General features: G+C 52.6%; 1 protein-coding gene across 6 annotated transcripts in view; it reads right to left on the bottom strand.

Annotated features, from left to right (window-relative positions):
* Positions 1-25546, bottom strand: part of Znf618 (zinc finger protein 618) — a 160291-nt gene that overhangs the window by 15579 nt on the left and 119166 nt on the right. For 2 of the 6 annotated variants that reach the window (XM_047524890.1, XM_047524888.1), the window contains 6 exons: positions 24896-24931; positions 24726-24803; positions 17869-17958; positions 6750-6989; positions 3281-3361; positions 453-530 (listed from right to left, as the gene is read on the bottom strand). In XM_047524890.1, the coding sequence (XP_047380846.1) occupies positions 453-530; positions 3281-3361; positions 6750-6989; positions 17869-17958; positions 24726-24803; positions 24896-24931 (603 nt within the window). Of the gene's footprint in view, positions 1-452; positions 531-1406; positions 1452-3280; positions 3365-6749; positions 6990-17868; positions 17959-18515; positions 18576-24725; positions 24804-24895; positions 24932-25546 lie in introns of all 6 variants that reach the window. The other 4 variants (XM_047524889.1, XM_047524887.1, XM_047524886.1 and 1 more) reach the window with 3 other exon arrangements.

The following is a 25546-nucleotide window of genomic DNA, read 5'->3' on the forward strand; positions in this document are numbered from 1 at the left end:
CCTCAGCCTCTGGAAGAGCTGAGGGAGGTTACAGGCAAGCACCACTAGTCTGGCTCTGAGTGCGACCGTTTGATGGGACACAGTATCGCAGGGCATGAGGCTGTCCTAGACTGGCCAAAGCCCTACCTGGGCTGGAGGCCCCTCCACACCCCGCTGCTGGCCCTGACCTCAAGCCGCACTCAGCTCTCACCTTCTCTCAGCCTCAGGCTCATCTTGGGCCCCGACGTCCAGGAAGCCTTCTTGGACTCCATCCCCCCACCACTGAGTTCCCACAGGGTCCGTGCTGCACCCCAGAATGCAGACCACCCTGTGTCACAAATGACTGACTGGCTAGGGCTCCCGCAGGGTGGGCGTCACATCCTGCGCCGTCAGGGGCGGGCAGCTTTCTGGACCCCGAGTGGCGGGCACTGAGGCGGGCAGGAGAGAGGGGCCGTGCTGGGGGCGGCCCTTACCTGCGTGGGACTGCATGTGCTCCAGCAGGTTGTTGTAGAACTGGAACTGGATCCCGCAGGCGCCGCAGGTGTAGGGTTCTGGGGGGAACGAGGCCGCGTGAGGGGCAGCGCACAGCCAGGCACTTCTGCAGGGACCCGGACCTACGCTGGGTCTCTGTGCTCCGGGCTCTGGGCCCGGCCTGCCTGCTCCCCTGCGCGAAGCCAGTGAGGAGGGGCTGGAGACGCAGGGAGCGATGGAGAGAGGAAGACATGCAGCTGGAGACCGCGGGGTCGATCGAGCGGTATTTATTGAGTGCTTACTGCGTGCCAGGCACTGTTCTGGGCACTGGGGAGGGGCCTGGGGAGGGCCACATCAGGGACTCTGAGGGCAGAGACTATCTGGTGTCACAGCCCAGCCTGGGGACAACAGAGGTCACGTTTGCCGAGTGAACAACTGAACGTATGAATCAACAAAAAAACCAGCGACCAACACCTGGGCAGCGAGGGAAGGGCGAGAGGAAGTGAGAGAAGAGGAGGAGGAGGCCACAGGAGAGCAGGAGACAGGGCGGGGGCCAGGACGGGAGGAGGCATGCAGAAGGGAACAGGGCCCCGGGCCTGTGCTGCCAGCTCTGTCCCCAGCACTCCCGTCAGTGCAGGGCACTAAGGGGAAGGAAGCAGAAAACGAGAGGGTGGACAGAAGAACGAGGCAGAGGAGGCTGAGCTGGCTCCAAGGGGGCAACCAGAGCTGTGCTGATGGCCAGGAGGGGGGGCCCGTGCTGCTGGCAGCGCTGCCCGTGCTCAGGGCTCTGCCCAGCCCTGTCCAAACTCGGCCTCTGACCCGGGGCCAGGCCCTCAGCGGCCTCCCACCTGCTGCTGCATCTGCCCAGGAGGGTGGCCCAGACCAGGAGTGCAGAGGCCGCCGGGTCACCCTGTCCTGCCTTGCCCTCTCCAGCCCCCCACAGGACCGACACTTACTCTGCAGGAGAGGGAAAGGGTTGGAAATCAGGGGACTTGCAGTTTCTGCAAAAGAGAAACGGTTTAGCTAAGTCTCTTCCAGTCTGTGGTCCTGGGATCGCCATGATCTCCCTTCCTAACTGGTGAGCCACATGGGGCTCCCAGGAGTGGGGAGCACCTGCCATCCAGGTGCACAATCTGGGGAACTGGGGGGTTGGGATGGCGCAGGCCACAGAGGGCAGGCTTCCGGTGGGTGGCAAGACATCCCTCTAGGACGATGTGAGGCCACGGGGGTCCCAAGAAGATAATGTCCACCGGTGGCCGTCCACCTGGGCAGGGTATGGAAGCTGCTCCCAGGGTCTGGCAGCAGGACAGGGGGAGCAGTCCTGGGGAGGGGCTACGTTCTGAGGGTGCTGCCTGCTGGTGCCCTGACCCCCATGCCTGCTACTGTCAGAGGTACAGGCAGGCCAGTTTCCAAGGCGGCAGACGGCAACACAGAGCCATACAGAGTACACGGGGAGTCCCGGCTCCACCACTTGGGAGTCTGGGGCACGTGGGGGCTACAATCGACCTCTTCTGAGCTCAGTTTCCTGATCCGGAAAGCGGGGGTAACAGCGACACTGCACGCAGGGGGATGTGGTAAAGATGGAAATGGGCGAGCCACATCAAGCTCTGAACACATGCTAGGCACATAGTAAGCGCTCAATAAATGGTGGCTGCCAGTGGCAGCAGCACGTGACAGCATCATTCCCAATGGTGACAGTCAGCTCGAGGGGCAGGAGAGGCACGCGGGGTGCAGTATGGCTTGGCGGGGAGCCCAGGGCACACCGGGAGACCTCTGCCCAGGCCCAAGCTGCTACCTAGTCCTGCCTGGCCTCGGCAGGTCTCCCCACCACTCCAGGCTGTCCCTTAGAGAGGTGGTGTGCATGGCGTCATCTGAACCTCAGCCCTGTCCCCAGTCACTCAGCCTTCCCTTGGCTTACTAGAAAACAAAACAAACAAAAAGATCCAACAACTATGAAAAGCCCCAAATGTCTCAGTGCCTAACTGGCCAAGGCACCCACTGCACGCTCAGTACCACGGGGTTAAGTGTGTTCCTCACGCCTCCCACAGCGGGGGAGAAATGGAGGCTCTGGCAGAAGTCGCCAGCCCCTACGTGGGAGGCAGTTCAAACCTGGCCTGGAGCTGCTCTAAAGCCTGTGCTTCCAGCTACCTCAGAGTCCCTGGCAGCACAGCTGCATCCCTGCGTGACTGCCTTGGCCCCGGGCAACCACAGCAGCGGGATGCCTGTTCCCTTCAGCCTGGCTGTGACCGTGCAGGCTGGCTTGCTGTGCCTTTCTTGCACAGAGGCTGCTTGTGACCACCTGTGGCCTGCCAGGCTGGCCCCACATCCCAAACTGCCATTCCAGGTCTCTCCAGGGCCTGCACGGGCAGTCAACAGGGGGCGCCAGACACCACCAGGAAGTGGGCAAAGCACTTAGACGGAAGGGGCTGGAAGGGAATCTTCCTTAGGATGGTCCCAGGTCCAAAGTGGGGCCGAAATCTAGGACCTCTGGCTTCCAGAGCTTTCTCTACTGCACCCCCTTTGCCTCTCCTGGAAAGAAAACAGTAGCAACATGCACGTTAAATACACAGCAATGGCTCTCTCAGGCCACCCATCGGGCTGGCTGACTTGTTTTGGGAAGGGGGAGTTCCTTTCTCCACGGGGAGCAGACAAAGAAGAGCCACAGAGGGCGGCCCTGGAAGAGAAGGCCCTTCTGCTCGCCTGCGCTTCCCCGCCCCAGCCTCCTCCCTGCAAACCCATCATGCACCAGCAAGACTCCGGCCCACGAGGGCCCGTTGCCGGGATGGAGGCGGCCACGGCACCCCAAGGCAGTCGTGATGGGCACACTCACCGCTGGAGTTTTGTGAGCTGCTATTGGTTTCTTCAAAGTGGTTTTGTGCTTTGCCTTCTACTCTTCGACTAAAGGCGCTTTCTGCTGGGAGGAGGACAGGAGAGAAACCATGGGGACTGGTCAGCACGCGGTCTCCAGGGAGGGCAGGAGGCGGCCCTGGGGCTTGGTGAATGCCCAGGACTCTGCTGGAGGTCCCAGGAGACCCTCGTGGCAGTGCCCAGGAGGTCTAGGCCTGGTGGGGGGTGAGCTGCCCAGGGACACGCAGATGAAATCTAGCCTGTGAGCAGATGGCACATGCACCTGGGTCTCCCGTCTGTGACTCCTGGGGGGCCACATGTGTGACACCAATTCATTTGAATCTGCCAGTGGTCACTGCCTGTGTCAGATTCCATGCCACGGGCCCCACAAAGGAGGGAGGATGGTGGCCTGTTTCCTGGTGGTGGCTCTGATACAGCAGGAGGTCAAGCAGCAGATCCCAGTTTCTTAAGATGCGTGGCCACTGGCAGCGGGCAGAGCATCCCGGGTCAGAAGGCACAGCAGGCAAGGACAGCGAGAGGTCAGTTCACCCAGGGGAGGGGACGAGGCCTGGCCACCCGAGTGAGCTCTGGCATCTCTGCCCACAGGCTGCAACCTGCTGAGCAGCTTGCTTTCTCCCCGGTTCTCTTCTGAAACCCCATGACGCAGGGACAGGGTGCAGCCAAGTGGAAAACCACAAGCCCAGCCCCTGCCCCCACCTGCAGAGGTACTGAAACAGAAAAGGGGAGCTGCAGGGGAGCTGCAGGTAGCCCAGCTTTCCAAGACACTCTTGGCACCACGGGGACACAGGCTACTCTAAGAGCTGAAGGCCTCGGGGGACATGTCACCAGGGACGTGAGCTGACCCGTCCCTTTCATAAGGAGAAAGAACTTGCAAGAGGATGCCAAAGGCTGGAGAGGTCTGCCAGAATGAGACCTGCTCAGCTTTATTCAACTCGGCTCCTCCCAGAATATCAGGGGTCCTGCAGAACCCCATTTAAAAACATTAGATTCTACAGCAGCCCCCAAAGTGGAAAACTGAGAACCCATTTTGGGAAATGCCACTCTTACCCTGTCCAACCTACACAAGGACAAGCACTCAGCGATGGGTGCGGGGATCCAATGACGTGGGGACAATGGGTGGGAAAGGAGGCCAGGGGCAGCTCCACCCTCCCACCTGTCAAGGAGCCTCCCTCCTGGGGCGGCTGCTGCTGGCACCACAGGACGAGACCTCTGCATGGTGCCAGGGCCAGCTCCTCAGACAGCACCTGTAAGCCACCTGTAAGGAGGCCCTTCGTAACTGAGCACCTACTGTGTGCAGATGCTTCACAGCTGTGGTCTCCCTTAGTCCCCCCCCCACAGCTCTCTGAGGCTGCACTGTCATCCTGAGAAAACAGGACAGAGAGAGGCTCCAGGTCCAGGTCCAGGACACTCCTAACCCTCTAAGATGCAGAGTGAGATTTCGCTCGGGGAGTGGATGCCTCCATTTCTGACGTTCTGGAGCGAGGAAGCGATTGCCTTCCCCACCTAACCCTTGTGTCCGCAGGGCGACAGGTGCCCACCTCTGCAGGAGCTTTGTTCTGACCAACATCAGTTCAGAGCTTAGCACAACTGGCAGTGCCAACTCTTCGGAGTCTCTTATTGCTCAGTCAATCATGCAACATCTGAAGTGCAAAATCTGCACTGCTTTATGTGCCTCTGACTGAAGCCAGCGTGAGGCTCCAAGTCAACTCTGCACAGGCAACTCTCTTGCACACAAAAGCCACGTGGCCCAGGAGGACGAGGGTGTGACGACGTCCAGCCTGCACCACCTCATAGCCCCTGCCAGTTCCTGCTCGCCACCAGGTGCCCTCTGACCTGCTCAGCTGGTGAGCCCAGGTGTGATCCCCATCAAGAGTCTTCAAAGTCACACAGAGGCAGTCCAGGCACACACATGGCCTGCTGGACACTTGCTAAGACCTGGAGGTTCAACAACTGCCATATGCCACAGGCCACACGGGCCCCAGCAGGCAGCGCTCTGCCGAAATGTGGGTGTACACACCCAGCACGAAGCTCCAGCGTAGATCAAGAGTCGAAAGCCAAGATTCCGTTACTCAGGTGAGCCAGCGTCTACACTCAGTGACACTGTCATGACCAGTCTGCTGCCAACTAATCTGTGACTGCTGTAGCAAAGACACAATTGTCCCTGAGAAAGCACTGCCTTCGAGGCCGACCGACTCCGCTCCCTTTGGGAGATCTAAGCACAACAGACGTCAACTACCACACCCTGGGCCCAAAGCAGCCTCCTGAACCCAGGCAAAGGCAGCACTGCTCACCACCCGGCTCACCACTGGCTCACCACCCGGCTCACCACTGGGTCACCGGTCACACAAACCCAGTGGCTCATTCATGCCAGCATTGCTCTGATCACCTGCGTGTTTGAGGGATGGCTCTGGCCTCACGGGAACTAAGGGCCAGTAGTTCCAGGAACCCCACATCGCCACTCCACCCCAACTCCCACCAACCCAGCAGGCAGCCCGGGGCTTGTTCCACGCAGGTGGGAACCCCAGACTCCTGAGAGCGGGTGCCCGGCACGCAGCAGGTCTTGTTTTCTAGATGAAATGACAGCTAGGGACTTTCTGCTGCTGGCTGGCTCTCTTGGAGCCGGAACCCCTTCTTGTGTGGGCCAGGAAACACTGGAGCTGGCATCCCCCCGTGTCCTGCCAGGCCCCTGTCTCATGCAGGGGTTCCATGGGGACCAGGTACGGGGAGGCCAAGAGGACGGAGCTCTGATCGACCACCTGCTTCGCAGTCAGCAGCACCACGTGGGAAGGAGATTCTCAGACTGAGTCGTAAGAGAAGAAGAAAAAAGCAGACTCATGCCAATGGGGTCCAGGCAGGTGACGGAAATGAACGGGCAGGATGGACTGGGCTGGATGACACAGGCAACAGGGTGACCACAATGAGCAATGACCCTGCCCCAGGGCCACTGTGATGGAGAGGAAGAGGGAGTGATGGGAGGAGGCGGGCGGGAGCACACCTGTTCCCTACCCAAGGCGACAGTCGATTGCTTCCCTGCAGGAACGGGGGCCCAGGAGCCAGGGCTGACTCTTCAGTATCAGAAGGAAAGGTTCTCCTGATGTTCAAACGCTGGCAACTAATTTTAGAAGTGGTTAAAGCTTACACAGGCCAAATAAAACAGGCCCCTTGGGCCCTGATTTGGAAGAAAATTCTCTATTACTTTAAAAGTTTGCAAATCTTGTACAACCCTCTTACTTAGGGCAAGAGAAACTGGCTCAGAGAGGTTAGGTGGTTTGCCATGGTCACAGAGTGGGTCCATGGCAGGGCTGGGCCCCACGTTTGTCCCAGAGCACAGTGGGAACTCTGTTCTTGCTCTTGCAGGGGAACAATGGCCCCGGGCACCGCTGTGACAGGTTGGGGGTGGAGGAAGTGTGGGGTGACGTGGCCACTGGTACCTGCAGTCGCCTTGCTTGCTGGAGATCCCGAATTTGGAGTGCGGAACGTCTGGGTTTGGGCTGCGGCAGGGGTGCGGTGCAAGAGGGTGGCGCAGCGGACCACGGAGGCCGGAGCCTTTTTCCCCGACTGGTTCGTCTGGGTCTTCGCTGCCACGAAGCGTGGAGACGGGGTGACCTCTGGATGTGAACACTCAGAGCCCGTGTCTGGATCGTCCGGCGGCTCCCACCCAGGGGCGGCACCTGAGAGGGGCACGCTCTCAGTCCCCAGGGTCCCTCGGGGCCAGTGGAGTGGGCGGCCTCTCAGGGCACAGACCCCCATGAGCCAGAGCTGGGACATCCCTGCCCAGATGCCTTTGTCTACGGAGAGCAAGGCCCTCATTCCCGCCCTGAGCCCAAGTTCAGGAGTCTAGAACCTTCCCTGGCTTCTCCTTGAGAGAAGACCCTCCGCTCATGCTGCTTCCTGGAGGCCCTGATTAGACCCCTGTGGATCACCTGTCCCTGCCAGTCCAGTCTCTGAAGAGCTGGCGTCTTAATTCATTACCGCAGGCCCAAGCACATCTTCTGGAATGCTGGCCTCTGACCCTTTCCCTGTGAAGGCAGGCAGGCTCAGACGGCAGGACGGGCCAGGGTGGATGGGAGGCTGGGGTGGGCAGAGGGCCGGACGCTGCCCCGCCATCGTAGGGAAGGAGGCTCTGCAGTACCCAGTGCACACCAACTGGGAACTGCTGCCCTCAGGGACGGCGCTTACCCCGTGCCTGATGCCAGGTGGGCCAAACGCGGCAGTCCTCCGGGGCCGTGTGGGGAGACTCACGCACGCGCCCAGGGGCCCTATCTCCCTCGCTAGAATTCTCCGCAGAAGCCGGGGTCATGCGAACTGGGGCTCACTCCGGCCATTCCTACCTCTGGCGGTTGTGGGTACACAGGGGGGGCTGGGCATCAGCAGGAGGTCAAGCCCTGAACCTGGTCCACTCCCACAGAAACTGAGAAGAGGGGGCGGGGGTCTCATCACTCCGGAACTCATGAAAATCTGCACTGTTCTCCCCTGAAGGTAGGAAGGGGACCGGCAGCAAAGGAAAGGGGCCCCCGGGGTGTTCACCAGGGACCCTAGAACCTGCAGGGCTGAGCACCCAGAGGGCCTGGCCATAGCACTGCCTGGGGCAGGACCTGGCTTTGCCTCCTGCCTCTGGGGGTGGGCATGGACCTTGTTATGCCCTGCTCCCAGGACAGTGCCCGACCTGGGCAGCAGAGACCCCACCCACTGTTCCAGAGCCCAGGACGGAAGGCACTGGACCAGATGGGAAGGCTCAGGATGCAGGGCCTTGCCCAAGGCCACACAGGAAGTGGGCAGCAGGAACAGGGCATCAGGGCTGAGGCACGAGGTGAGCTGAGCACACCCCTCTACCACCAGGGGCCGGAGGTCAGGAGTGGGGAGTTCTCAGTTGGGGCCCCTTAAACAAGTCCTACCAGCCCCGGGAGGAAACCCCAAGGCCACAGCCTGCCGAAGTGCGGTGTCCCTGGCCACCTGGACTCCCACTCTCTGAACTTGGACTCAGGAACTGGAGAGGTCTGGGTGGCGAAGGGTCCTTCCCCATGTTCCCTCCCGCGGAGGCCAAGGACCTCAGCTACAAGTCAAGGAAGGTTCTTCCAAAAGCACACCCCCTGCCCCAAGCCACAGAGCGAACCTCACATTCCACTCCGCACTAGTGTCCAGAGCCCAGCTCTGGTTCTCCACTGTCTCCCTGCCCGAGTGTGGGGACCAGGGCAGGAGGTTGTCATGGAACCGGTACTGAGACTAGGGTGGGGCCAGTCACCTCTGAATCCCACCTCTGTCCCTTCCTTGGATTCTGAATTACTCTCCCCTGGCCTAAGTTCCCCTTGCTTCACCCCCACTGACGCGCGGGATGGCCCCTCTGATCTGACAGCCCACAGGGATTTCATGAGACTTCCAGAAAGCCAGAGGCCCTTGGATGGCGACTGACAGCAGCTACTGCTGGTACGTCTTAGAGACGAGGAGGCCAAGGCCCAGGCAGGTTGTTGAGTTTCTTACAGTCACACAGGAAGTCAGCATTGGGCTGAGACCGGAGCCAAGTCTGCCAACTCCCCCAGGAGGCCTCTGCAGAACGTCAGCACCCTTCCCCCACCTCACCTGGGGTGCTAACTCACACATTCTAGGGCCCAGGGCGTAAGGACAGAGAGCTCCCCGCAAGCTGCTGCCCCGAGGCTTTTCTCCAGCCCTGCAGGACATTTTCTAGGGTCCTCTCTAGACTGGACCCTCTCGTAGTTGATTTTTGCTGTAAAAATCCTGGCATTCCCTGGAAGAGCCCCTCTTTCTCTGCGACAGGGACCTCAAGGACACACGTGTAGCACCTGATCTAATGAAGCAGGGGCTTCACCTGTTTGCTGCCGGGGACCTGCTGGCGTCTCCAGCTTCCGCTCAGGGCACTCACCGTCTCCAACACACATTCCCTCAAATCCCTCACTGCCGGTCCTACATACTACACTCAACCCTGGTCCCTCTCTACCTGGCCATCTGTCAGGCCCCCAAGAACTGCCTGCCACTTATAATGACACAGCGTGTGAGCATATTTCTTTCCCCATTAGCCTGTGTGCTTCCTGAGGGCAGGGATGCTCCGGTTGCCAGCCCCTCACCCCATGCCCTGAGTCCCTGACCCTCCCCGAAACACAGGTAGTGCTCGGCAGAAACCATGGACCCACGGCTGCCAGGAGAGCAGAACTCAGGACGTGGAAGTCGGAGCATCAGAGACGGGAGGCCTGACAGGAGAACTGTCGTGGCTTGAAGCTATCTGACACATCCCCCTCTCACCAGCCCCAGGGTATGAGGCCGATGGGGCCACCAAGGCTCAGAGAGATCTGGGAGCCACTTCAGAGCCACTCTGGGATCAGAGCTGAGCCAGGATGAACTTCCCAGGCTCCCAACTCAAGTCCCTCAACAGTTTGCTGCGTCCATTGAGCTTGCGTGGAACACTGGGATCCCCTCCTCACACTGGCCGACTTCCCTTGTGAGAAACGTGGGAGCTGCTCACACTTAGATACCTGAAGATAACAGCACTGTGCCCCTCCTTTGGAATACTGGGAATTCAACTGGCGCAAACAAGTTTCAGGAACACAGGGTTTGAGCAAAGTAGCCACATAACGAAGACAGTAAGAGACAGGGGTCTCCGACTCCATGAGGTAGAGGAGGGTGACTTCAAGGCCGATGAAGAGCTATGCTCAGCGTCTGGAGAAGGGAATGGGTGGGAGACACCAAGGAAGAGGAACCAGCATGGGGACCCTTCTTCACTCTGGCCACGATGGGGTGCCTGGGGCAGGACTGGCCCTCCTGCCATGTCCCACTGTGAAGCTGGACAAAGACCATGATGACAGACCTGATCACAGGCAGTGCAGAACTGTGAGTCATGAGTCCCTGAGCCACTCCGAGCCCTGCCTGGAGAGACCGTCTGGACCAGGGCACAGAGAAGCGGCTCCAGGGTAGCATACCATCTCACTAACTGAGGAGACAGTGACTGGAGATCGGGACTTCTGAGGTGGCTGGAATTCGCAGGGCAGAATAACACAGAGAACTGTGCAAAGGAAAGAATTCCAGAAATGTGCAGAGGGGCCCCTGGATGTCTCTGGCTGAATACTAAGCTGCACGTGTGCAGAGCAAGTCTCTGCTGCTGAGCAGAAAACAGGTAGCTGAGGGCCGAGTCAAGATCTGGAGGTCACACAAGGCCAAGGGCTGGCTGCGTTCCCACCTGCCCAAGAGCAGCAACATTGCTGAATGGGTCACGGGTTCAGTGGAGACCCAGAAAGGCTGGGTCCTCAAGGAGCAGTCTAACCCCAGAATCCGAAAGACTCCAGACCCCTCTTCCCCACTTAAAAACAAGCTTCTGAAGTGGCAAGGGGATCTGGAAGTAAATTAGCTGCTTGCCTGTCGAAGGCAACACTTTCCAAAGGAAAAACCAAACTCTGGTCACTCCACAACGTAACATTCAAATGTGCAGTACAGAGTAAGGATTTTTCAGGTGGGGCAGAAAAATGAAATTAACAACCAAGAGGAAAACCAGTCAACGGCGACACAAATGTCAGGGATGACGGAATCAGGAGACAAGCACCCCAAAACAGCTACTGTAAATATGCTCAAAGATTTAAGGAGGGTGAGGCATGAAGCTCAGAGGTACAGCATTTGCCTGGCAAGTGCAAGGCACTGGGTACAATCCCCAATATTGGGGGAAAAAAAACTTTTAAAGGAGAACACAAATATTATGAAGACAAAAATGAAAGCTTTAAAAAAGGAACCAAATGGAACTTAGATGCTGTGGAAGAAAAGATCAGTGAATCTGAAGACAGGGCAGCTGAATACACTCAATATAACCAATCGAAGCATTCTTTCAACAAAGCTGAAAGAATGAATAGCTTTAGTTGATCTGTACACATTATCAAATGTGTATCTATATGTAATTAAAGTTTCAATAGGAGAGAAAAGAGAAATTACATAAAAATACCTGAAAAAATACTGGCTAAAAACTCCCCAAACCCTTAGGAAAAATATAAACTGATTGAAGAAGCTCAATAAATCTCAGATAGGATAAACATGTCATAACCAAACTGCTAAAAGTCAGTATCATAGAGAAGTACTTAAAAGCAACTAAAGACATATTATATGTAGAATAACCACCAGAATGATTCGTGACTTCTTATCAGAAACAACATAAACCAGAACATAATGGGATAACACTTTAAATGCTGAAAGAAAAAACTTCAACCTAGAATTCCATATCCAGAGGAAACACCTTTCAAAAGAGAGGATGAAATAAAACCATCCCAGTGGAGAGGATCTTTGTGCCAACAAACTTATAAGAAATGTTAAAGGAAGTTCTTCAGGAACAAAGAAAAATGGTAATAGAATTCATATTTATACAAAGAAAGCATAGAAAATGGTACATATGTGGGTAAACATAAAAGGCCTTTTCTCAGTTCTTAACAAATATTTAGTTGTTTAAAACTAAAAGAGCAATTCTTGGACATGTACGATAAGACTAGCACAAAGACTAGGAAGGTAGCAATAAGAAGTATACTGTTGGGGCAGGGGATGTGGCTCAGTGATAGAGCACTTTGCCTAGCAGATGTAAGGCTCTGAGTTCAATCCCCAACACCACACACACACAAAAGTACGCCATTGCAAGACTTTTACAATGGATGTGATGTGGTCTGATATAAATTTATGATAGGCAATAATACATTAAAAATGCATAATAAAAACCACAGAGTGAAAATAAATTACTAGCAACAAGTCAAACTACTTGATTAATACTAAAGAAGGCAAAAAAATAAATGTAAATGAATTAAACTCTTCAATTAAAAGGCAAAGATCACCAGACTGGATAAAGGAGCATGAACCAACAATACTACACTTAAAAAGAAAGGTATAAATACACTAAAAGGGTGAAAAGAAATATATCATGCAAACCCTAATTCAGAAAACTGTAATAGCTATAAGACAAGGCAGATTTCAGAAAACCAGGTGTTATCAGAGATAAAGTAGGGCATTACAGAGTTTTTAAAAGGGTCAACTCATCAAGACATGATACTAGTGTGTACACCTAATGGCTGTTTCAAATAAGAGGAATCAAAACCCAGCAGACCTAAAAAGGGAAACAGACAAATCTACAATTACAGCTGAAGATTTTGACAATTCTGAGTACCTGATAAAATTAAAGAAAAAAAGTCAAGAAAGGGTGTAATGGTTTGAATCTTAAATACCCCCCAAACACTCCTGTGTTGAAGGCTTGCTTCCCAAGGTGGTTGTGTTCAGAGATGTGGCTTTTAGGAGGCAATTCAACCATGAGGGCTCCGAGTTCATCAATGGGTTGATCCACTGATGAATTCATAGTTTAATGTTGGTGGGGGGCTTCATTACAAAAAGGGAGTGCTCTCTGCTTCCTGGCTGCCATAAGGTGAGCAGCGTTTTTCTGCCATGAGCTCCTGCCCTGATGTACAACCTCACCACAGGACTAAAGGCAACTGGGCCAAGGAACCATGTACTGAAACCTTGGGACAAACTAAATATTTCCCCTCTTTGTTTTTCTCAGGTATTTTGTCACAGCAAAGAAAACTGACTAATTCAAAGGGCAGAGAGATTTGAACAGCATCACTGACTTAACCCATATTGCAGAACACACCACACAGATGTCTTTTTCTTTTTTCTTGTAGGTAAACATAATAGGCATCTGGGTATTGAATACGCAGCATGTGAGGCCATATGCCAGGTCATAAAACATATCTCAATAAATTGAGAAGACAAGAAATCTCACAGAATATGTACACTGAATGCAATGGAATTAAATTAGAAAATCAAAAAAAATCTGAATGATTCCCAAAAATTTGGAAATGGAATACAATTTTCTAAACAACGCTTCCTACAAAGACCAAACTGGAAAAAATTCAATTGACGATCCATAAATGAACAGATACAGGAATTGTGGCATGACTATCTAGACAATGGAATGCTACTTGTCACAGGCTGCCTCATGATGCTGGGGTCAATGACAGACCATGTATATAATGGTGGTCCCATAAGATGAGAACACTTCATGATGTTGTAGCTATCTTAGTTTACAGAAGTCCACTCTTTAATGCAACAACAACAAACTCATCTAACAACACCTTTCTCAAATGTGAATCCATCTCTAGGCAAATGCGTGACTGGGTTCATTAATTAGAAGGAATGAGCTACTGATACCTGCAAACATGGATGAATCCCGAGAAGATTATGCTGAGTGAAAGTCACACTCCCTCGGGGGGCAGGGAGTGGGGAGAAAAAAGGGTACAACCCATAAAATTGCATGTCTGTGAGATTCTCGGCAGTACAAACGAGTCCACAGAACCATAAAGCAGATCAGTGTCTGCTGGGGGAGGATGACCAAGGGATTAAAAAGGACACTGGCAAGTGCTGGGAGTAAGGCATATCGTCCACGATTGTGACTTTGGTGATCATTGGGTGCACACGCAGGGGGAAACTCATTAAACCGTATACTTTAAATGACAGGCACTTTATTGTATGACTACATACCTCGATAACTTTTTTTTTTAAACTTCACTAGAAAGACTTACATCCTTGATTATGACCCTCATTAACGCACTGATTAAAGTTGCAGCACTCTACGATCCTAGGATTGTAGTTCCCCATCCTCGGAGAGCTTGGGGAGTGATGTCGAAGTCAGGTAAAATCTGGGAAACTGTAGATTCTTTAAGAAGTGAGCAGAATGCACACTCTTGAGAGCAAATAAATTGTACAAACTGCCCGGGTTCTTCAAGTACTTTAGCTGCCTATGCAAGAACCTGAAGTGGTGCTGATCACACATACATGTGTATGGAACCACCAGGTTGTGGCCCTTAAACACAGACTATCAGAAAAAAGATGTTTTAAAGAAGGAGATCATGTTTTTGGCAAGAAGAAACACCCCAAGGTTGCAGTTCCTCCAGTGCATGTCACAGGTTGACTTTCTGATATTCCTCATCTATCTGAATAAAGTATAGGTCTGGTGACCTGTTTTTTTCAAAATCCATGCACTTTACCACACTAACAGAATAAAAGTTAAGAATCCACACAATCATCTCAACAGATGTAAGGAAAAAACCTGGAACACTGATTTATGAGGAAAACCTCCAGGGAACTCTGGGTAGAAGCAACCTTGACTGATACAGGGCACCTGTGAAACCACCGCAGCCGGCAAGTCTCCCTAAGACGGAAGTACCTAGGCCCACAGTGAGGAGAGATGGACGCCCGGGCTGGGAGCAAGGTGGTCCTATCTCCTTGTTCCCCCATTCAGCACTATATGAGGGTCCTCACAGAGTGAGCTCGGAAAAAATAAATGAACCAAGAAGATGCAGACTGGAAAGAGAAGCAACACCACCTTTATTAGCTGGTGACATCAGCAGGTACAAGGAAGAAATCTACAAACACCAATGTGCAGCATGCAAATTCAATACAAAAATGAACTCTTTATAGGTAATAGCAACAAACATTAGAAAATCAAATTTAAAAATTAGAGTAGCATCAAAAAACCAAAAAAAGCACACATGAAATCCTTAGTGATACCTTAAGGAACACGCAGCGCAACGCAACAGGGAAGAAATCTTTTGAACAAATGGTGTTAGAACAACCAGGTTTTAAATCATCTGTATGGTTTATAACAAATCTCGATGGACACCTGACATCATTCACAAATCCTCACTGGGATCACAGACCTACGTGCAAAAGTTAAAATGGTCTACAAGTCTTCTACAAGATACTAACGGAAGATATTTTCACCATCTAGAGGTAGGCAAGGCTAACCTTGAGGCAGGACCCAGAAAGTGCTAATTGTAGGAAAAAAATGATTGACTGCATTCATTAAAATGTAAAACACCTGTTCACCAGGAGGCACTGCAGGAAAATCAACAAGCCTGGCAGAAACTGGGAGAACACAGCTCAGTTCCTATATCTGACAAAGGACCCTGCCCCACAGCAATGTCATAAAAAGACAGACAACTCCACCCAAAAATGGGCAAAAGGCTTCAACAGACAACTTCCAAAGGAAACTATACAGACGGACCATGAGCAAATGCAAAGACGTTCAACACTCAGTCACCAGGGAAATACAGACCACAAAGGATACCCCTACCCACTCACCAGAAGAGCTAGGAATAAATAGCCCGTGCCACCAAACATCAGCAAAGACATGCAGCGAGTGGGCGTGAGACACAGCAGCCAATCTGGAATAAGGTTCCTCAGTTCTTAAAAAGTTCGCACACTCGTGACCCAGGAACTCTGCTCCTTAGCACTTATCCAAGAGAAATGAACAGGTGCTCACAGAAAGCCTCGCACGATCATTTTCACGGCTTTATTTAGAACAGCCTAAAATCGGGAACATCCCAGGTGAACAGGTAAATGCACAACAAACGGGTGTTTTGTACAAGGGAACACTGACCATCTGTGCAGAACGACCCATACGTCCAGTAACACGTACGAGTCTTTAAAACATTTTACTGAGCAAAAGCAGACACAGAAGAACACACACGACTCCATCCTCGAGAGGTTCCACAGCCAGCCCCACTCCTTCCGCACACCCAGGGGTGCAAACCTCGGCCGGATCCCATCTGATGACATTGTCCAGACCCTCCCAGCATGTAAATCTCTAGATCCAGAATCTGTCAGAACGCCTGCCTCTTGGTCAGCCTTGGAGAAGCAATCCTGTTGCATCTAGCCTAAATCTCTCATGCTGTATTGTAAACACGGGTGTAACTAGAGTCCCCAGACTTTAGCAGGTAACAGAAGTTCATTCAATACAGAAGAGAAAAACAAGGAGAGTCTACAACAGAAAGGAAAAGAAAGAAACAGAAAAAAAGAGACGGCCCTTTAGAAGCAAAGCATGAGGATGTGAGGGAAGATGATCAGGGTGCAAGCAGTGCCTCCCCTTCTTACTGTACCGTCCACCTTGCAGCGTGGGACAGCCGAGCAACCGAGAGCGGGCCTGCGGCCCACAGGCAGGTTCAAAGCCAAGCCCCCTGTCTCCCTAACTCCTTGACCTTACTCCAGGAAGAACAGAAGCAGCACTGAAGGTATTCTTCCACAGCTGAAGGCAAGTGCAGGCCAGTCTTGTAACCAACCTCACTGCAAGTGCATTCTGGGTAGCGCGCTCTGGCACTGGGCAGCAGGTCACCGTTTCTCTGGACAGCACAGGGAAGAGCTGCCCACAAACAGCCCTGACATCTGGGCACCAGCACCATGGGTCAGTGCCCACCCTGCAGGAACTCTATCCTGTCTCCCTACACATGACCTGGCTATGTGGTGGGCACCTGGCCACAGCAGGTGTCTGCCTGAGGATTGCCTCATGCCAGAGATGTTGGAACGCTTGACCCTGGGCTGGAAAGACCCTGAGAACTCTCGTGGATGGGAAAGTTGGGACCTGAGAAGGGAACAGCAGATCAACGTCACACAGCAGTCAGGGATCAGGCCAGGACAGGAATCCCAGCCCAGCACCTGACAGCCCACAGGGACAAGCCTCACCTCCACCACTCTGCCAGCAGGGGAGACTTCTCAAGGAAGCTGCCCACCATACCCCCAAACTCTGGACTCCTCTCCCTCCACCCAACACCCTCCAGAGCCCCCTGCCTATGCTGCTGTTCACAGGGCCGGAAGGGTCCAGGGTCTCCCAGACTGTAAGGGGCTTGAACCTCAATAACCTTGCAAGCACTTCCCTTTGCCTCCCAGCTTGAGTCTTCCCATCCATCTAGTGGGGTGTGATCCCCACAGCTCGGCCAGCGACTCCTGGAGGCCTCCTCAATACCCCGCCCACTCTGAGCTGCCCCAGAATCTCTGCCTGTCTGAACGTAGGTTTCTCCTCCTGTACAAGAAGGGCAGGGGACCAAGGGCCTCCTACCTCACGGACCTGGGGTGCAGACCCTGACATGCGGAAAGGGAGTTGGGAAAACAGCTGACAGGCATTGGAGCATGGACAGAAGATGGACATCTGTGTCCCTGGGGGGAGGGCCTTGGGGCCTGTCCTTGCCAGGGGTGGAGTGAGGCACTGGCAACGGACAAAAGGGGAGCTCCCACCTTCCCAGCAAGCCTGTGATTCCTGGGCCTTAACACCCAGGCTCCCAACTCCCTGCTCAGTGCTCCTACCTCCTTGGTTCTGCACAAGGCCAAGAGGCGGCTGACTGGCCGGGTCAGTCGCACCCCTAGGCTAGGCCAGTCCCACATCCGCTCAGACGCAGGGGGCCTCATGAATGCCGGCCTGCGATGGGGACCAGGAACCTCATGACTTGGGGTGTGTGAGGAGGTGGGGGCAGGGCCACTGCAGACTTGGATGTGTGGCATCCACCTTCCTGACCACACATCATGGGCTCTAGATCTCCGAGACGACCACCAGAGGGGTCTGACCCTGCTGGAGTAAGAGCGGCCTTCTGAGCCATGCTGGCCCCTGCGGTCACGTGGCCCGGGTCAGAGCCGGTTATGTGGAGTGACCAGAGTGAGGTCCCTCAGCTCTCCCTGATCCCTGGCAGAGCTTGGGCCTGGTCCACGGCTGGCCCTGACTGCCCATGGGCCCGGCCCCCCCCCGGGGAAGGCACTCACTGATGGGGGCGTGTAAGGCCACGTGCTCCTGGTAGGGCGTGTAGTACTTGTACTGCTTCCCGCAGAATTCACAGGTGTAATTCCCAGTTTCTGTCCAGGAAGGAGAGGAAGGTATGAGCACAGGCACCTGACCCCACCAGAAGCATCAGCATCTCCCACCCTCCAAACTCCTCCCCCTCCTGGGACCACCAGCTGGAATCCACTCTGACTCTGCAGTCAGAATGCCTTGGTTCGAATCCAGCTCAGCTGTTTTGAGCTGTGTTCCCTTGGGTAAGTCTCCTAACCTCTTTCTGTGCCTCACTTTTCCTATCTGTAAAATGGAGTTACTGGCAGGCCCACCTTATAGGATTGCTGTGAGGATTAAATGTGTATGTCAAGCGCTTAGAACAGTACCTGGCACATGCTGTTCTTGTCCATCGCTCCACCCAAGCCCACTCCTCCCTCCGCCCAGGTGCTCAGGAAATGGGCAGTGACCCCGGCTGACCTCCAATGTCAATCTCTCCATCAGTCCTCTGTAAGCCCTGCCCTCTGCAGGGGCCACACCCGGGGTCCCACCTCTCTGGGACCTTCCCTGTCCCCAGGCACCCCCCTCCCACTAGTAGCAAGGTCAGTTCCTCCTCTCAGGCCCCGCTAGTCTTTATCTTTACCTCTCTTTTGGCTTTGCCTAACTTCTTTCTTCTTAAAAATGTCTGATGTAATATTGTTCACTGGGGGAAAATTATAAAATACTGATAAATACAAGTACAAATGTTTAAAAATAAAGAGAAATTTCAATCACCTGTCATCCCCCAACAATGAGCACCTACCCCGAGGAAGCAGAGCCAGCACCTCGTCCCCTGCCCCAGTCCCCACCCTTCACTATCCTCAGCTGGGCACACTTCTCTCTTGATATCGTTTGTCTGGCTCCTGTGGCCTTGAATTAGCCAGCCCTGATCAATATCCTCTTTGTAACCTGGTGTATTCAATCGACAATCCTTTGTGGACATCTTGCCCGGTCAATAAGCATCGATCTCCGCTGCCTTGATTGGCTGCATGTTTCCCACGGGACTGTGGAATTCGCTGAGCCAGTCCCCTCCACCAAGGGTCATTTAGATTGTTTCAAAATTTTTTCCCTTATTTAAAAAAAAAATTGCTGGGACCACATCCTTACTGAAAGTTTTGCACATCTGCCAGTTAGTTGTGCACCTGACTGCAAAATAAAGGTCACTACACAGACTCTCCGCACAATTCCTCAGGAGGAATTCCAAGAGGTGGGGAAGGGTTTGCATCTTTAAGGTTTTGGTAAGCATGGCACCACCGTAACAACCAGAAAGGCGGGAGAAGAGCCGTTTCCACACTCTGCCACTGGCGCTGGGTAGTGTCCTCTGCCTGCATTTAGCAAATCTGGCAGCAAGAACTCTATTACCCTGCTGGTTTATTTTCCATTTCTTTGATTTTTAATGAGATTGATTATTTTCATGTTTAATTAACTAGAGTTTTTCTTTCCTCTTGTGTTTATGGCCGGGGCTTCGATAGGTCTATCAGCTCTAAAAAAAATTAAAAAATCGATAAACTCTGTAGGTTACAGATATCAACATTTTGTTATATATGTTACAAGTAATTTTTTCTTGATCGGTTTCTTGGTCTGTTTTTAGTTGTTTTTTTTTTCTTCACTCCTGGTATAGGGAGATTCATAATTTTTGTTAAAAAATTTCTGTAACTGACTCATGAACACTGGAAAAGATATGTATGCTGCCTGCTGTTTTGGGGCTTCAAAGTTGTTCTATCAACTGCACTCGTGGTATTATTCAAATCTTATATAACCTTGTTTGTCTACTTGCTCTTGCAAAGATAAAATGTTGTCATAAATCCTCCCATTTCCTTACATTTCTAAATTTATTTTGTATATTCAGATATGATGTTGTTTGATGCATAAGTCTTAGGAGATAAAAATCTTCCTGGTGAAGTGTATCACTGTGTCCTTCATTAACATGAAACTGTCTTCTAATACAGTTCTCCAAGTGTGGCCTCTGGACCAGCAAGGTCAGCACTACTGGAACCTATAGAAACACAAATTCTCCAGACTTGCCCCCAGACCCGTGGAAAGAAAAATTCTAGGAGTGGGGCCAACCAATGTGTGTTGGAACAAGAACACTCCAACGCATGTGAAAGTTTAAGAACTGCTGCTCTAATATTTGAACTATTTTATCAGTCTGGTGTTAACATTAACTTGTTGGTAATCTGTCGGATTCTGTTGCCTATTTGTGTGCACGTGCCTACAGAAACTAGTTCTTGCACTTTCACCGGTTGGACAGGGACTGTGCTAAGTGCCAACAAATATCCTAAGCCAAAACAGGCACGATTCCTATCTCCAAGGAGTTTATGGTTAGGAAATTGAGACAGAAAAATCAAGTAACTACACGAATTTAAAATGCAATCATGATAGATGCTCTGAAGGAAACCTACCAGTGCTAGGAAAACCCACAACGGGCGGGTTGATCTCTTTAAGGACATAGGAAATGGTACCTCAGAAAGCACAAGTTCAGGGTAAGAGATAAGGAATTAACCAGGTATGTCTCTAATAAATCTTCAGTCATTGGATTATTTTAAATTAACCTGACAATTTTTGCCTTCTAAACACAGGAGATGATGCCCTTTGCTTTTACTGCTGTAACTGATTTGGTTTTATAAACTAATCCCAAAAATCTGAAATCTGAAGTGCTCCTAGACCCGAACCTTGAAGCTGACGAGATGCCACAAATAGAAAATTCCACAGCACAAAACTGTGTCACGCACAAAATTATTAAAAATGCTATATAAAATTACCTTCAGTCTATTGCAATAGGTAGTAGGAAACAAAAATGACTGATGTTCGGGCTTGGGCCCCACCCCAAGATAGCTCACTGAGTATATGCAAGCACAGCAAACTCAGGGGAAAATATCCCACCCCAAACACTTCTGGTCCCAGGCTCTGCAGTCAAGGGTACTTGTCCTTTTCTCCCTTTCATGCACTTTCTGGTTTGTTCCCTTGGTTTTCAGTCGTTTGTGGTCTATGAACTCTTTGCCTTGCTCCAAAATTACATTATTTTCCATAGACTTTTTAGCTAGTATATATTTCTCTAGTTGTCAATAGGTAGGTGGGAAATGATAATTTTAAGTCTGTCATCACAGAGAAATACAGTTTACCTCAGGGCTTCTCGAACTTGGGCATGTGTACGCATCACCTGGAAAGACTCTTACGCAGACACTGGGCTCTACCTGGGATCTGGATCGCAGGAGTCCAGGTTAGGACCTAAGAACCCAGGTTTGAAGGAAGCTTCCAGCATGGTCGTCCACGCCGAGCAGGACTGACAGCCTACGTGACCGCGTCCCTCCCTCCCCAAGTCCAAACCTGAGCTACTGCTTAGCTCCCTGGAGCACAGCTTCCAGTCATTTTTGGAAACTGGGCGTTATGTTGGAAACTGGGAGAAATGGTATGTTTCTGAGCCCTTGTTTCTCTTCTTCATATACTAATCCCAATCGATTAAAAAAAAAATCCTTAGATTAGCATCTTCCCCCTTGAAAACATCCCTTCTCTTTCAGCGTTTCATGCTGCACAAGTTGGAGGTAAGTCCACCTTGCGTTCACACGGAGGTGACCGGTTTTCCTGTGCTTGGATGCCTGCCGGGTGTTTCCCTTTATGTTTTCAAAAGTCACCAGGATCTATTTAGGTAAAGGTCTCCACGTTGACTCTACCTCAGCAATTGGTAAGTTTGCATATCCAGGTCTTCCTGTGGCCAAACAAAGTTTCTTTATCTTTTATTCGACCTTGAGTGCTGCTTCTGCCCCAGTGGTGTGCTTCCACCACCTACCTGGATGGGCTCCCTGCTTTCTGCTCCTTATCACCCTCACTGCTCATATGTGTCCCTGTCTAGTTCCACTTCCTCAGACTGATTCCCACCCACAGCGTAGGTTCCAACTCTGTTCTGGCATGTTCTGCTTCGCCAGCACCCTCCTGGTTTCACTCCTTTCTCTTCACCTTTTTTACCCTCTCCTTCTTCTTCTTCACAATACGACTTTAGGCTCCTTTCTCGGGGGTTCAGGCTACAGGCAAAGCTGCGAACCTCCCGCTGGGGTTAGATGAGGTTTGGAGGGTGGTGAAGAAACGCCGGATCTCCGTCTGCACCTCTGGTCCTCCTTTCCTGCCCTGTGAAGACACATGGAAAAGGAGGCCATCTGCCACCCAGCAAGAGAGGGAGCCCCATCAGGCCGGCACCCCGATCTTGGACTTCCAGCCTCCAGAACTGAGAAAAGTGAATTTGTTAAGCCACCAGGTCAAGGTCTGGTCTTCTGTTGTGGCAGCCCAGGAGAACTAAGACAGGACATATTTTCTTACACTTGATTGAAGATATCAAAGGGTTTTCATCTAGATTTTGTGGAAAATCACTCTGAGAAAGATGCTCCTCCTCGGAGTCTCCTAAATTCTCTTTTTCTTGTGAAGTGCAATCCCATGCTTGCTTGTTTATTTTTCAAATTACTCTTCCTTATCCAGGCAGAAAAGTCACGTAAGCCAGAAATGAATCTAGCTTTGTTCTGTTTTAACAGATAACGTGAACAAACTGTCCTGCTCCTTCCTCTCCCGGCGATCACAGTGGTGACTCTGTAAGCAACTGTCTCGCTGCTCGGCTGGTGCCACGTGGAAGGCACACTTGCTGCCAGGGCTATTCTTCTCCCCCAACCTGCAGAGCTCTACCTGGGGTGGCCCGTGTCTTCAGAATGCCCAGTGCCTCTACTGGTGTCTATGCCTGGTTGTTTCTAGGTCCTGTGGCACTGGCCTGCTGGCAAGAAGCTGTAGACGCCCTAGAAGCAACACTCCTCTCCCAAAGTGGGTCCTGAGTGGCTGCAGGGTGCGGTCTCACACAGCTGGTGATCTCACTCCATCACGCTGAGCTGGCAGCATGCTGGCAGCTGGACCCAGTTCCATCTCCCTGATGCAATTCCACACCCCTAATAACCTGTGCTAATTCCTTCCAGGTCCTAGCATGGGTTGTCTAGCAGATATCTCCAGAAATACGGAACGAGTTTCGTCTTGCTTTGCATCTTCCTGGGAGTTAGCGGGTCCTGCGTGCTTTTCATGCAGGTGTCAAGGACTGCGCTAATTCCCTTACTGATACCATCTTACCCAATCCCTGGGACGATCCTGAAAGGGGAGTCTTACTGGTATCACCCCATTTTAGCATTAAAGAAACTGCAGGTCACACAGATGAGAAAACTTTCAGGACACCACGCAGCTATCAAGTGGAGAGGGGGAGTCCTGTTCAGGCTGAACTCCTGCCTTTGACTATCTCTCAATAACATCCCTTGTTTGTCACCCCTTGCTGGAGCCAGGCGCTAGGCTGGACACTCTGTGCATTCAACAGCCCTGAGAAGAGGTAAATATTCTTGTCCTCAATTTACAGGTGAGTCGGGGGACACTCAGAAGGGTAGGTGGCCAGGAGAGGCAATGCCAGCATCCACACCCAGGCCTGTCTGATTCCAAAGCCTGTCTTCATAGTGACGATGCCACAGCTGCAGGGTGGGGTGGCTGGGGAACAGCGGACAGACGGGAGAGCCCGGGACCCTGGAAGTCCATCTCTTCCGCTGAGTGTGCCGGGAACCTGTCTGATCAAGCGGTTTCCCTGCAGAGCCTACTCCCAGCCCTCCCAGGTGGGAGGCTTTGTCCTCTCCATCGGCTCCTGTCCACGAGTGTTCACCAGGCATGAGACAGGCACCACGCCATTCCTCTGCAGACACATCGCCTCTGCAGTTTCCTGAATGCTCTAAGAAAACAACCAAGAACCATCCTCTGACCAGAAAGAAAAAGCCTCAGGAGGACCCAACTCCCACCTTCCGTGGGTCTCTGTTGGAGAAGCGGGCCCCGGCCTTGAGGCTCCTTCAATTCCCACGCACCCGGATTCTGGCTCCCCCTTGTTCCCTGTTTGTGTGTGTGCTTCTGCAAATGGTCTAGGTGCACCCCTCCAGGCTGGCCAACAGGCCCCTCCCGATCCAATCTCCTCCCAGAAGCCACACAGGTCTTCCTGAATGCAAACCTGATCAAGTTCCTTCCCCACGTGGATGAACTCTGGATGCTACCCTCCACATCAAGAGCTCTGAGGCTGCCTCGTCACTGAGTCTCCTTTCCATTCTCAGAACCAGCACCCTCTCCTGCCTTTTCACGTGATGTGAGGGCCCACCCTTGTCCCCACCCAGGATTCCCAGGGCTGGACTCCCTGGCTCCCAAACTCCCTGAGTTCCTCTCTGGGTTGGAACTATCTGTTCACCTAACGACTTATCTACTCCGTGAGTTACCCAAGGGCAGGGACTCTTCTGTCCTGCTCACTGCTGTGTCCTCACAATGCTCAGTTCAAGTTTGCTGGAAACAGGTCACACGGGTGACTCCTGCTTCAGGGTTTACTGGGAGTGGTTAGGAGTGTCTGCTAGCAGCTACCCTGCACAGCCTCCGTCACAGAGAAGCCCCTTCCGATGACTGTTCAGCTACTGTCTGAGCACCTCCTATGTACCAGGCACTGTGCTGACAAGCAGTTTATGTCTGTGATCTCATTTAATCCCCCAACAAGCCTGCGGGAGTATCGTCCTCCCTCCACAGGTGGACAGGCTGAGATGCAGGATGGCTCAGACTGCGAGGACAACGAACAGCTCAGCCCAGGGCCTGGCCACCTCACTGCCCTGGCCTTGACCCTTTGCTCTCCCCAGCTCACTGAGAACTAATGTACTGAGGCTGCCCAGCCCGAGTGACAGGTGGGCACTGTGGCTGCAGGGCAAGATGCCACCCGGGGTGGGCCGCAGCCCCGCCTCCCTCAGCCAGCCCCATGCAGCCCCAGCCCCAGAGTCCCGCATACTTGGCCCAATTTTCTGGAATGGTTCCGGGGGCTCCTCCTTCACTTCATCAGTGGCCACGACACCTTGGTCGAAGGGGTCTGTGGGAGAACACATGGTCCTTAGCACCCAGTCGCCTGGTCTCAGGAGCCCAGAAGGGGACCGGGACAGTGGACAGCCACCAAGGACTTACCTGCCCGATTCTCAGGGGCTCCTTCCACACTGAACACTACGCCAGGGCAGGAGGCGGCAGCCGCAGAGGGAAGGAAGCAGACAAGAGCCCCATTAGTCCCAGGCAGTTCCTGCCTCGGCCCACTGCCCCCTACCTGGTCTCTGTGGGTCTGCCCTTGGGGCCAGGAGTCTGCCCGAGCCAGTGTGGAAGGGCAGAGGGCAGGGGCCGGGGGGCGGGGCGGGGGGAGAAGTGCCCCCAGGACAGCCTGGGCCTGGCCCACCCCTGGGGCCGGCACACGCTTTCTGCCTGGACCTGCTCAAGGGGCAGAGCAGGAGGACAGGGGAAGAGACGGTGGAGAGGAGGCGGGCTGGGGAGGGAGGCCAAGGTGCTCTCAGGTCCACCACTGGCTCTCTAGGATTCCCGAGACCCTACAAATGAACTGCCGAAATTTATTGTTCTAATTTCAAGCTCCATAATCTAAGATGCTAAAATGTCATCATTCATTTTTAAAAATTGGTTTAATTTCAGTAGAGCATGCAAATACTCAATATAAAGCTGAAAAATGACATGATATGAAATTTCAATATTCAGCTGATTTCGACCCGTAAAGATGGGATCTCGCTGGGCTCCACCTAACAGGAGCATATGCAGACAATGAGGGGGACACTCCCT

The sequence above is a fragment of the Sciurus carolinensis genome, chromosome 14 (genome assembly GCF_902686445.1).
Source record: "Sciurus carolinensis chromosome 14, mSciCar1.2, whole genome shotgun sequence".
NCBI classification, from domain to species: domain Eukaryota; kingdom Metazoa; phylum Chordata; class Mammalia; order Rodentia; family Sciuridae; genus Sciurus; species Sciurus carolinensis.